This window comes from Liolophura sinensis, chromosome 8, assembly GCF_032854445.1.
Source record: "Liolophura sinensis isolate JHLJ2023 chromosome 8, CUHK_Ljap_v2, whole genome shotgun sequence".
Taxonomy (NCBI): Eukaryota; Metazoa; Mollusca; class Polyplacophora; order Chitonida; family Chitonidae; genus Liolophura; species Liolophura sinensis.
Genome location: NC_088302.1, coordinates 42,002,537 through 42,015,724, shown reverse-complemented (window position 1 = coordinate 42,015,724; position 13,188 = coordinate 42,002,537). Strand labels below are relative to the sequence as shown.

Here is a 13,188-nt window from a genome sequence, read left to right as displayed (position 1 = left end):
CAGATTGTACATGTATTTTATGTGTCCTTGCCATATTTGTACATGTATTTTATGTGTCCTTGCCATATTTGTACATGTATTTTATGTGTCCTTGCCATATTTGTGCTGTTGAAATACATCTATAAAATGTAAGGACCAAAATGTATTGTATTATGATATGTTGCCTTGATCTGTTGCCACATATGGCAGTGGTACAGATAATTCATGCTAGACTAGATTTTCAGGCTTACACTAACTGAACAAATGGAAATGGCAATGACTTCAGAAAAAAATAAAGGAAAATGTCTACAATCTGAGAGTATATTACAATACGACCTTCTGGTGTAATGCATTCTCTTTAAAGTCATGTCATGATGAGGTGGGGCCAGGTCCTCCATAACAAACAGAATAACTTATAGGCCTTTTGTGGGTGAAGAAGACCATTGCATTGTACTAGAAGACAATTGGTCATTAGTTACAAGAAAATAAAAATAGAAGGGCAGTAGACCCACTTCACAGCCCTTGGGCTCTATTTTTTTGTACAGTTGTCTCTTTTTGTCTGTTTCAGGTGGACAAAGTTAAGGGACATGCTACCCAGGCTCATGAGAAGAGTAACCAGATTGAAGCGGAGTCAGACAAGGTAACTTTGTTTACGCTCATTCTGGCCTGGAAAACATAAGTTGCGATGGTAGTTACAGTCAAGTCAGTCTTTCATGAACTTATTACAAGCAAATCACAGTCGAAGAACATATTAAATACTTTTAAAATGGCACTTGCTGCTGCCTCGTTTTGCTCTCAGCACTGACAGGTTAGAGCACAGAAAGATGACTGGTTTACCTGGTGTGAGTATGTGACTGGGTGGGGTGTCATGTCTGGTGTCTGGTGTCTTTGGCAAGATTCTTCAGTGGCAGCAACACTGTGGATTCGAAGACTCACCCTGCCACACAAGCACACATACATACATGCACATATACATAATCAAACAAAGGCGTGTTTGATTAACGGTTGTCATATTTGTAACAGCTGGAGAATAAGTAATAATGTAGCTGGTTGTAACAGTAATTACAACACTCTGATTGGTTTTTTAGGTGCTGGAAGTGTATGAGGAGTTGAAGTTCAGACAGCAAGAGGAGGTAACAAGGAAGAAATTGTGAGTTGACTGGAATCCCAGTTTTATGATTGCTCATTCCACATGAAATAGAGTTTGGTATAATGGTTTATAAGGCTCTTAGAAAAAAAAATTTACGTGTAATGTTGGACAGTAAGGAAGCATCAGTTTGACAGTCAGATTTCTCTCAAATGCATACATATACAGCATTCATTTTTAATGGGAATCAAGGAATCCATTTCCCAAAAAATGTAAATCAAATGTAAAACAGTAAATCAAAGTTCCAGTAATCAAGATCTGGATTCTCAGCAAGAAACTATGAAAAAAAAAAGAATTACTGTAGTTAACCTAAAGCTTGGTTTGTTGACACTTTCAGTAGTACTTACAGACACTAATAGGATACTCTTAAACTTAAGTTTTTCTAACAGGGAATTAACTCATTGACTCCGACAGCCCACTGCAGTCGCCAGTACAGCGGCGGGCTGTAGCCGTGCCTGCCTTCCGCCTGAGTAGGCCTCAGCGATCAGCCTCAACGGCAGTACTCGCCTCTGTGTGAGCTTACACTGTAACAGCGAGTAACACAGAACATTTTTCTATTTTAGCATTCTAAAGCTGGGTGGATTTTTGTGATTTATGTTTATTCTAGGTAATCTTGTAAAATATTAGTGCAGTTGTGGACATTCATAAAGACATCTATAAAATGGGATTATCGAACTAAACATTCACAGAAAATGCGACACCATCGAAAAGTATCACAATTTTTGGAGGTGATGATACCCGAATTCCTGTACATAACCCATCCTTTTCAGAATAAAAGTATTGTATTTCTAAGTCATCAAACTTTGAGAAAATACAGAGAAACCAGTTATTTATTGTGGGTTTGTTGAAGTGTTGAATAGAACCGTACTATAGTCAGTCGTTTTCTCACTTCAGCTACGCAAAAATTCAAAAACATTTTGCCGCCAAATACATTTGTCGTTCATTGGTCAGTAGTTGCCTTAGATTCTATCACGTGACACAGCGTGACAGAATCATTGGTTGGTGATATTCAGGTCAGACCTACACACTCCTTTCAGAATAAATGATAAACACAAAACAAAATAATGTCATCGTCATCAGATTCATTTTCTGATACACTAATATCTGATTCAGTGTCACATTCCCTGGCAACAGTCGGTCTGTCGTCGGTTGTGAAGCCTAAACAATCCTCTTCTTCGCTGGACTCGGCCAATGAAGACATGTTGACACTCAAGTGTGTGCGACTTCAAAAAACAGGCTCTAATTTTTGTTGTGGTTAGGCATTCAAGCCAATAAAAACTGCAAGAATACTAGTAAATACAAGCCTAAGACATCAAGACAGGTGTGTTTTGATTGATTTGTACTTGAACAAGACATTTGAAAGCAAACTATGCACCCAATGAGAAGTGGTGTCATATGCGGGTTTAGCTGCTCCTCAGGAAATGAGATCCTATTGGCCGGACGGATATACCCACACCTTGGGTTGAGACAGAGTGCTCTGCATGCGACCTGAGCCACGCTTCGGAGTGAATGAGTGAATCAAGCTTCACACTCTGTATAGTGGCCCTATAGTGGGGGTGAATAAATCAATCAATCAATCGGAATCTAGCAAAATGTGTCTCTTGGCAAAAAAACGTTAAAATGAAAGATAGCAGCTGACTAATGTTTATGTCCACTGAAAGACTACCATTCAAAGTATCTTAAACCGGCATTAAATATTTTTTTAGATTTTTTTTCAACCCAGGAAAAGTTTAGCAAAACTTCATCTTGACACAACTTCAGCACGTCTCCATTATCGAGAGCATGGTGACGTCACATTGACTCTCTAATGAAGAAGGTATTTTCCGTCTAATAGTCCAAGCAATAGCCTATGATGAAAATTGTTAACTTCGATGTACCATTGTTACAGTTCAGAAGATTGTCTTTGTTTGTACAGATGATTGTCAATCCTGGTAAATGTATTTACTTATTTATTGGTTCAAACATCTCATGTATTTCTCTATCTTTGATCAGACTGCATGACCTCAGACGACAGCTTGGAGCATTAGAAAATGAACTGGCATCTTCATCTCATGGAGAAGATATACAGGTATGGAGTTAAATTTCATCCAGATTTTTTTCTGTTTTAATAAGGTTTTTGATTTGGCAAAACCAGTCATATTTTTGGATACATGTATCAGTCTTGATGTTTTAACAACAGTCAAGTTATTGTCATATTTACAACTGTGAAATTGCTGTGGAATGATCTGATAATAACAGGTCGCGTTTGTTGTGCCATCAGTATGCAGACCACCAACAGTAATCAAATCTTGTGTAGTCAGCTGTGAATTGACTCTGTTTTTATATGTGTGCCCATGGTTCAGTGGGGATCATGTTATTCTGGCACAAATTACAGATTTCTGTTTTGTTTTTTTTTTTACAAATCCATAACTCAAATCTTTATTCAAAAGAAAACACATTTTGTTCCTGCCCTTGACGGTACAGTATCCAATAATTGTGCTTTGTAATTGGTGATGACCCTGTTTGATAAATCCATTTTTTTTTTTTCCTGACTACAATCATATCTCTGGTTATATCAGTGTTTATCTTCCCTGTCATCTCTGTCCAGCCCGCCATTGACAAAGTCAATCAAGAAGCCAGAGCAATCAATGCAAGTCTTACTCATAACCAGCAGGCGGCAAATACTATTCAAGGAGAGGTAGAGAGTGGTCGTCAGGAAATGTATGGTAAGTCAATACCTGTATAAGTGAAAACACTAAACAACAATGAAATAAATCAAATAAATTAATACTGTTCCAGTGGTGTAAAGCCATAATCGTTCATTGATTTGTTCAGATGTGTTTGAATTGAGAGGCTGGTGGTAACTTTCAGGATTTTAGGGCCGTTCAATGTGGGAAAAGCTCAGGCTAAACCAAAATGGTTAGGATGGGTTTTGGTATTTGTAGGACTGCATGTAAATCATTTGAACAAACTTGCTGTTCAAATTCATCACACTTTGAACAGTTTTGTCGGCAAGCGATTTTGTCTCCATTGTCAGAAATTGTAGGTTTAATACGGGCACTCCACCCACATAATTGATCACTGTGGTATTAGTGGAAACTATTAATTATGTTATTAAACAACCGTTAGCACCAAAATATATGAATAAGTAAATCTTTGTCACAGGTTATCAGAGGGAACTTCAGCAGCTACAAAATGTCAGCAATCGGCGTCTGGAACTCCTTCGTCAGTGCCACCGTCACACCTATGAGGCTGTCATCTGGCTGAGGGCTAATAAGCACCGCTTTAAGGCCACTATCCATGAGCCAATGATACTTACGGTACTGGAGCCAATTGAGCAAAGCTATTTTCAATTTATTTCAATGTTTAAAACTTTTTCAGTATGGTTTTTGATGCAGGAAGTTTGATACATTTGTATTAGAATAACATTTATGAGGTTTTCGAAACCTTAAATTACGCAAAAAAAGCCTCTAAAATCGGGTTTCAGATATTGACTTAAGGCGGAAATGGTTTGATGGAATCAGCCTCATAGGTCTCTGTACACCCAAGCAGGCTGCTAGTAATACTTGGTTTTTATCCATTACCCATTTTCATTTGTGGTTCTAATTAGTCAGTTAGAAAAAGCATAAATAGCCACAAAGTTGAGCATGCAAATGCAGATGCAGCTTCAGATTCAATATGTGACAAGCAAACTATTAACTGATGACATCATTTTACTTTGAGGGGACAGTTGGTCATGGTTGCAAACATCTAACCGAAACTGATAATTTTATTAAACTTCCTAAGAAGTGAAAAACTTTCCTGGTTTCTGTTGTTGTTGCTTTACCTGATCGCCACCTACATGTATTTGTTTAAAGCATATGCGTAGAAAACATATTATGTGGCATATAGAGTTCCAGCTTAAGAATCATGTGAAGTCATTCCACTAAACATTTATAACAATAATTTTTCAACATATTCCCTTATTTAAATTGTAACAGTGATCTAACTTCATCATTGGGATTTCCCTGTAAGTGTTTACCAGAGTTGAAGGGATCTGTGATCTTTAACAGTGAGATCATTAATTATCATGTGACTCTTCTTTCAATGTCTTCATACAGGTAAATGTCAAAGATGCCAGCGATGCCAAGTACATTGAGTCTCATGTGTCCTTTAACGATATCCGGGCGTTTGTTTGCGAGGAGTCAGAGGATTTGAACCTGTTCATGGATGTGATGAGGGATGAACAGAAACTGAAAGTAAACGCAATCAGTATGCCGTCACAGCCTCTTTCTTCATTCAAGCCTGCCTTCAGGCTGGAGGACTTCAGGTATGCATGAATGTCGTGGCAGGTGTAAGTAACTCTGTCATACACTGTACGTGCACCTGAGCACTTGAGGATTACAAGGACACCAGGCAGTCATAGATTTTACACAGAGCGAACATTTTCAAAGGCTCTGCATCACCCTGACACATTCTCATGCAGTGCTTTTCTTTGTGCCGTTTTTCAGCTAAGGAAATTGTATCATAATTCAGCTGTGGCACATTCCAAACACCATCCACCTTAAATCCTCGACATTTTTGATCGATAAAGAATAACTTGAGATGAAATTTTAAATAATTCCAAAGATTTTTAAGACCAAACTGTATTGTTCAGGTATGTTCACATATGAACAAAAAATATGAAACAACCCTACAGGTTAAATAAAATTCCTCTACAATGCAAAAATATGCAATATATCTGTGATAGAATTTGTCTAGGATTTAGAGAACATGTAGTTGTGTTCATTGACACATTTCTGATAAACAGATCACATTAGACTGTCAATGATCAACCTTTTTGTTCATGTAAACACTTTCGCTTATCAAAAAGACTTTAGATTTTTTTATGCACAAGATAAAATATTGGGTTGTCTGAAGAGACAGATGCACGAAAACAGAATTACAGTGTATTGAAAGTTGATAAATGAACGTTGCCATTTTGTACACAACACATCAAAGACGTGTCACATTTCAGGAAGTACGGTTTCCGTTGCTACCTGAAGGACATGATTGAATGCCCAGAGGCCATCATGAGGTACCTGTGTCTTCAGTACCATGTCCACTCCATCATGATTGGTACAGAGAAGACCAAGGCTATGGTGGAGAGAGTTATCCAGGAAAACCCACGCCTCACCTCCTTCTACACTGCCAATAATCAGGTGTGTACATATACGCTGCCAATAATCAGATGTGTACATTTACACAGCCACTATCTAGGTGTGTACAGTTACAATGCCAATAACCATAGGTGTACATTTAAACTGCCAATAACCATTTGTCTACATTTAGAATTCTCTACACTGCCAATAAGATACAAAATGTGCAGCCTTTTTTGTTAGTTTGTTATCTTCAACTTCTCATGACAGATTTAGGAAGAGCTAAGATGTGTTGTGTCAGAAACTATTCTGTAATATCGTTGATTGGATAGTAACCAGGCCTTGCTGTGAGAAAGTAGTTGGCAAGCAGTTTTCAACCCTCCTTCTTGTGACTTTGAAGGAGTATATGAAACGTTTCAATATATGAACATACAAAAAATGCGTTTTGTGGCCTGTAAGGGATCTCCCTAATCAGTTTTAGCCAGGACTGCTGAGAGAAAATATGCTTTGTTTCACCAGTGAAAATGACCAGTAAACCCTAATTTTTGGTCACGTGCTTGTGTTGTAGTATGCAATCCGACGCTCAAAGTATGATGGGGAACTTGCGAGGAGGAATACACAGCTCAAGTAAGCATCGTTTTATGTCCGAAACCCATTTCTTGTGAGCTTGGTCATAGTTCTGCCTCGAAGGCATTATATGTAGGGGAGCACTCCACCCTACCTCAGCTTTGACCATTTGCCCTTTTAGTTAGCCAGTTTAATTCCAGCTCGCCTTGGCTTTGACGCAGCCTGTCATCAGGAGGTTTGTTGGTTACCTGATGAGGCATGGGGCTGTCCACTTGAGTATTGACGGCGTCATTCACCTGTAAACCTCATTGCTATCATATAACTTAAATATTATTTAGAACTGCATAAACATTTAATTTGATAAAAGTTTAACTCATTGTTATCACCTGAACCACAGAAAGGGAATCCTCCAGATTTTTTGGCATGCCATAGTTGCTGTACAATGTGAGTGCATTAAAACTTAATGAATTAAGTAAATGGTGTATGTGGTGAGAATTATGCCTCTATTGTAACTACGTATAGATATCTGTGTTTTCAGTGTTCTTTTTTCACAAAACATGGAACCTGACAATGCCTAACAAACCAGAAACTACCATAGAAAACTGATGATGTGTACAGTATATAAATGTACCCTAAATGACCTCATATTTCGCCAACAAAAGTGCATTTTTAGAGGCAGATAAATATCAGAAAATATTAGTTTTGGTGCTGAAGCTTTCTATTTTGTAGTAGAATATCATCCCATGTTTCAAGCGAACACATTTCTAAAATCATTAGATCTTTCAGAATCAGGAAAAATGGCCAAGTTAGTGATGGGAGAAATTTAGTGTAGTTCTCCAGTTCTGTCATGGTTTATTGTTTGTGTTTCAGAAAGCCGTCCCTGCTAACAGTAGCTTTGGACAACCAGAGGATAGCCAGATTACAGCAAAGCATACAGGCAGGTGGAACACGTTCATGTAGTGTACCTTGCCTGCGCCATAATGTAAATCATGCAAAACCTGTAGCCAGGTCAGGTCATACCAAAGAGTTATTACATCAAAAGTAACTTGGGTTGTATTTCACTTAATAAATCTTCTTAAAGCCATAATTAAGGCGATCAAACCCTGAGTTGGATCATGTCTGGTGTCTTCGTCAAGATACTTCAGTGTTGGCAGCACTTCGGTGGCATGTACTCAGACTGCCACAAGAAGACACAATATCTGTACACACACCTAATGATTTATCGTTATCATATGACTGGAATATTAATAAGTACGATGTTAAACCCCAAGCACGCATTCATTGATTAAAAAAACTGTAGTGTGTCAAAACCATGCAACCACTTGTCCCCATACTTATGAAATAGCTATTTATTGAGCTTGTTTTTCCTTTTGGACTTCTTTTAGGAGCAGCACATTTTCTTTCTGCACACCTTGTTCTTTTTACATCCTTAATGATACGGTGAATTTGTTTTTTACGCCAAGAAAAGTGTGGTGTAATAAATTATCAAACATTTGCACATAAAGCTGGTTGCATCACATCGAAGATAAGTCATTGTGTAATGTTGTGTATTTTTTTTTTTTTTTTACTATTTTCAGGACTGTCAAACAACTCTGCAAGCTGCAGAACAGAAATACAGCAAACTCCAGCAGGATTCAAGAGAGCTGGACACTAGGCTGAACCAACTGAGAAATGAGAAGGTAAGTCAAACGATGCTGTGAAGAAATGGGAATTTTTTCTTTGTCTATGTTTGATATCTCAAGAACAAATTTTCGACACAGGAACACGAGTTTAGTAAACAAGACTGTGAACAATCAGATTAAGCATATGATACCATGTCAGTTACATGTAGAAGCCAGTCACCAGATACGTGTATATCAAGCTCACTTCAAACATTGTATCCTGATGAATATCGGTAAAGTATTATCCATTAAACAACTGTTTAACTGTTTACAACTCTGCAATGGTCTGGGTAAAGGTACTTAAGACAGGTTGATGCCAAGGAGATGACCCAAGTTCAAACCCCAAGTAAAGTTATGCCTAAGTCTGTAAGATGTCAGTTTTGATACTTCCAAGCTGATAATACTATAAACTTGGCACTACAAAAACTGTTAGTATGTAAGCTGTTTAAACTGATCACAAGCATGGTCAGTTTGAGGAGGCTCCAGTGTATAGTAATTATTTTATTAGACAGAAATTAAACACTATAGGGAAAAGGTTAAAATCACTAGATCACTGGAGAAATCAATGGGTTCTTTCTAAATATTTGGCTCTTTTGTGAACTTTTTAATAAATCTTATGATCTTACAGACTGTGGTCTTTGATGAAGTTTGTTAGAGACCACTTGGTTTCCACTAATGTCATGCATGGCACATGTAGGTTGAGCAGTAAATTTGGCACTTGATTCTGAAACTATCAAAAATGGCTCTCTGCAAGCAGGTAATAATCTGAAATTGTATTATGAGCATTAAATGGTATCAGGTAAGATAAAAAGTGTTCATAATTATCTTCTGATAGTATTCATGTTTTGTTTTGTTTTGTTTTTTTTGTCTTTGTAGAAAGAGCTGAGTAAACAGAAAGACAGAAAAAGGACATTATTATCACAGATTGAAACCAAAAAACAGAGGTATGTTTGCGTTAGTTTCAGTCTATGAACGTGTACCATGACACTGAATGTGACAATTTAAATGTCAGTAAGAACTTGGTTAATGAGTTATTATTGCAAGTGCTTTAATAGCCTTGGTGAGATCTTGCAGGTGAGGCAATCCTTGAAAAATTATTTGTTGGGCATAACCTAACCTTGTCGCAAAACAAGGGTAGAGGTAAATCAGTAGGGAATGTTTTCCTCTCACATGTAATCTGGCTAATGAAACCTGTAGGTCTTTTAAAGGAAGCGCCTAAAGAAAACAGAAAGTTTCTAATAAAAGCTGACTAAAAATTTAGAATGGGGGAGGAAGGGGATGGTGGCCTTTTGTTTGGAGGTTTAATCAGGTTACACCCAACAAACATATTGTTTGTGATGGTCTTAGAGTGCACAGTACTGTTGCCATATTCAGAACACTATATTGTACATGTATCTGGCTGATTATAGTCAGGTGTTTGTGGTATTAAGTGTGCTTTAGTTGAACTCATATGACCTTAAATCAGTCATTTTCATGTTTGGGGCCTGCCACCAACCTGTGGATAGTCATGGGTTTCTCCCCAGGTTCTGCCCTGTTTCCTGCCACCATAATGCTTGACGCCGTCGTATAAGTGAAATATTCTTGAGGACGGCATAAAAACAAATCAAATAAATCAATTCATGTTTGGTCTAGATGATTGGTTATTGATAAGTATGTGTACAGCATGTTTGTTGCCTTCTGTCACCTGTAAATATGGCTTACACTTTGATTTTCTTTAACGCAGCATCTCACGGAAGGAAAAGGAGGGGCTGGACATGGAAGGCGAGAAACGGAAAGCAGCAGATAAAATACGGCAGATTACTGTTAAGAAATGTCAGCATCTTCAGGTCTTAAAAGATCAAACAAAGGTAAATGACAGGTGTTAAATGAGTGCTTTTGCAGCACATAACATGTAGTTAGCATAGATCTCAAGTTATATTCACCTTTCCTCTCTTGCCAGTTTCTCTTAAATTCTTGATCAGGATTCTTGGAAAGCAGTGTGGAAGTTGGTGACATTCATAAAAACATATGGATACATTGTCTACCCCTTTGTGATTAAGCACCTTAGATGCCGATATTGAATTGTTTATGTTTTTTCTGTTTGTTTTTCCCCCATGTTTTCCACTTTCTACAGTGTTATCTGTCAAAGTTATTTAAAATACAATTATCTGAGTAATCAACAGCATTCATTGTCTTTGTGGATATACAGTGAAAATTGTGGCCTTCTTCGCTTATAATGTTAAAAAAGGAAAAGAAAAATTTTCACATTACAAAGATTACAGAAAATACTCCTTCATTAGACTTACAGTATTTGGAGACATTTTGGTATTTCTTGGATGAGTACATAGTTCTGCATGGCTTGTCCTTACATCTACCCAGTGTAAAGAGAGGTTGTGTACCCGGCATCGTAAGCCTGTGTACTCTGTAACCTAGGCTTTATTACTCAGTGAGTTTGTGTACTCTGTATTCTAGGCTTCATTACTCAGTAAGTTTGTGTACTCTGTATCCTAGGCTTCATTACTCAGTAAGTTTGTGTACTCTGTATCCTAGGCTTCATTACCCAGTAAGTTTGTGTACTCTGTATCCTATGCTTCATTACCCAGTAAGTTTGTGTACTCTGTACCCTAGGCTTCATTACCCAGTAAGTTTGTGTACTCTGTATCCTATGCTTCATTACCCAGTAAGTTTGTGTACTCTGTATCCTATGCTTCATTACCCAGTAAGTTTGTGTACTCTGTACCCTAGGCTTCATTACCCAGTAAGTTTGTGTACTCTGTATCCTATGCTTCATTACCCAGTAAGTTTGTGTACTCTGTACCCTAGGCTTCATTACCCAGTAAGTTTGTGAATATCTTATCCTTGTGTTTTCAGCACTGTTTTGAGCTGGGGATGGCCAGGGTTCGCCTCAGCCTGGCACACGCCCTCGCCAAGAAGGAGACAACTGATATAGAGACCTTAATATCTGACCAGTCCCAAAGCCTGCAAAATCTAGAGGTAAAGTACCATACGTTGTCAATAAATTCAGACGCATTTTTAGAAAATGTATACCTTGTTGCCTTGCAAGGGCTGTTGTCTTAAGTCGTACACTCGTGACAGTAGTTCACATCTCCGTCACACCTCAGTGAGCCTCACCCACTTGGCAAGACAGAGAAAGACACTGCCAGATTTTGAAAAGATTTAACTTTTTGTGTGATTGGACGGCTGTTTTTCAATCATGCCAACAACCTGTTTCAAGACATACCAGATTTGGAGAGTTGTGGAGGTTTTATAGCCTACCTGCGAGTCTCGAAGTGCACTCAGTGTTAAATTCTGTATTGCGTTATGCATGTTCATTCAATTGCGAGGAAATTTTGGCTTGGAATCTAATTAAAAATACAAATGTAAGTAGTTCCTGTCCATTCTTGGGACTCTTGATTTGGCCAGAGTTGTCTGGTGTTGGCTCCTGCTGATCAAGCTTTGTTTAAAAGCTTTTATTGCCACATTAAAGATAAAACCTGGTTCAAAAGTTTTGTCACAGTAGGTAATCGTTGGTTCATTAACCATTGTATGCACCTGTAAGCCCGCCAGTGATTTGGGAAAGCTCCTTAAAAATGTATTATCAATATTTTTAATCATGCTGTTTGTTGTGAGTTTGTTATCTGATAGCAATTTGTAAAACCAGTGCCTGTAGCGGGTGTTGTGCATGGGGTCTTGATTTTTGTAATCCACATACACAGTGCATATTTTGTCTCACTCATGTTCAGCTGAGGAGTTTGTCAAGATACTTCAGTTTAACTGAAGTCTGAATAAACTGATGTTTCCGAGGGATGGGTGTTGAGGTACCTTGTAATGCATTTACAGAGGCCTTGTCATACTGTGCATCATTCGTAACTTTTGAGCATACCTTTTGAGTGATTAGTAGATAAATACACATTGGAGTTTGACAATTCTTCTCTTTAATGTAGACATTTATTAGGACATTGAACAAATGGTCTGTATCGTGTTGCGTCTGGATCTTCCAGAGCCTCGCATGTCCAAGACCTGCAGGTGCCAGATGAAATCTACATGATTTGTATTCTCATTGGGGAACTGGGAAATCAGGCCTTTCATCTTTTCAATTGGATCTGAGCACTTGAACTTTGTTTTCTGAGCGAGCATATATATGTTTATATATTTTCTGTGCCATTCACAGCAAAAGGTACTCCTCAGAGCTGGTGTTTTTATCCACATATGTAAGACAGTATTATTATTTAATGATCAAACAACAATCATCCATGTTCCATTGTTGTATGCACCTCATACACGAGTGGGGAGGAAGACAAGGGGTCGGTAGATTGAAGACACTCCTGTGAATATAAAACCTAATGCGGTAGGGTGGTGAATGCTTCCCTGTAAATAATTCAACACAACCATCAACTGTAAATATTGGATAACATAGTTTGTAGATCACCACATGGAAAACGGCATAGTAAGTGTTTTGGGAAGGGAAATAGCAAAGGTATATTTTGACTAGATTGATGTTACGGTATCAATACTTTTATCTTTTTTCTTTTTTTAAACAACCGCATATACTGAAAAATCACATCATGAGTTGCCTTGTACAAGCTGTCAGGAAAGGCTGGCTGTATAGGCCAGGGTAGGCCTCTACCCCAGCTGGGCTGTGGCATGGCGATGTCACCCGTGGTATGCCCTTCGCGGGAGACTTCACTGATCTACCTGCTTACTTTCACTGTATTACTTGATATCATAAAAGTCCACAATGCATTTGTAGTGGCACATT

At 38.1% G+C, this 13,188-nt stretch overlaps 1 protein-coding gene across 2 annotated transcripts in view; it reads left to right on the top strand.

The window, feature by feature from the left end:
• The window catches only part of LOC135472232 (structural maintenance of chromosomes protein 5-like), a 39,316-nt gene that overhangs the window by 13,113 nt on the left and 13,015 nt on the right, over positions 1 to 13,188 (top strand). For both annotated transcript variants that reach the window (XM_064751630.1, XM_064751631.1), the window contains exons 8-20: positions 548 to 619; positions 1,068 to 1,129; positions 3,119 to 3,194; positions 3,714 to 3,831; positions 4,271 to 4,425; positions 5,206 to 5,414; positions 6,102 to 6,285; positions 6,791 to 6,849; positions 7,660 to 7,726; positions 8,367 to 8,468; positions 9,327 to 9,394; positions 10,174 to 10,297; positions 11,301 to 11,423. In XM_064751630.1, coding sequence (XP_064607700.1) covers positions 548 to 619; positions 1,068 to 1,129; positions 3,119 to 3,194; positions 3,714 to 3,831; positions 4,271 to 4,425; positions 5,206 to 5,414; positions 6,102 to 6,285; positions 6,791 to 6,849; positions 7,660 to 7,726; positions 8,367 to 8,468; positions 9,327 to 9,394; positions 10,174 to 10,297; positions 11,301 to 11,423 — 1,419 coding nt within the window. The remainder of the gene's footprint in view (positions 1 to 547; positions 620 to 1,067; positions 1,130 to 3,118; positions 3,195 to 3,713; positions 3,832 to 4,270; positions 4,426 to 5,205; positions 5,415 to 6,101; positions 6,286 to 6,790; positions 6,850 to 7,659; positions 7,727 to 8,366; positions 8,469 to 9,326; positions 9,395 to 10,173; positions 10,298 to 11,300; positions 11,424 to 13,188) is intronic.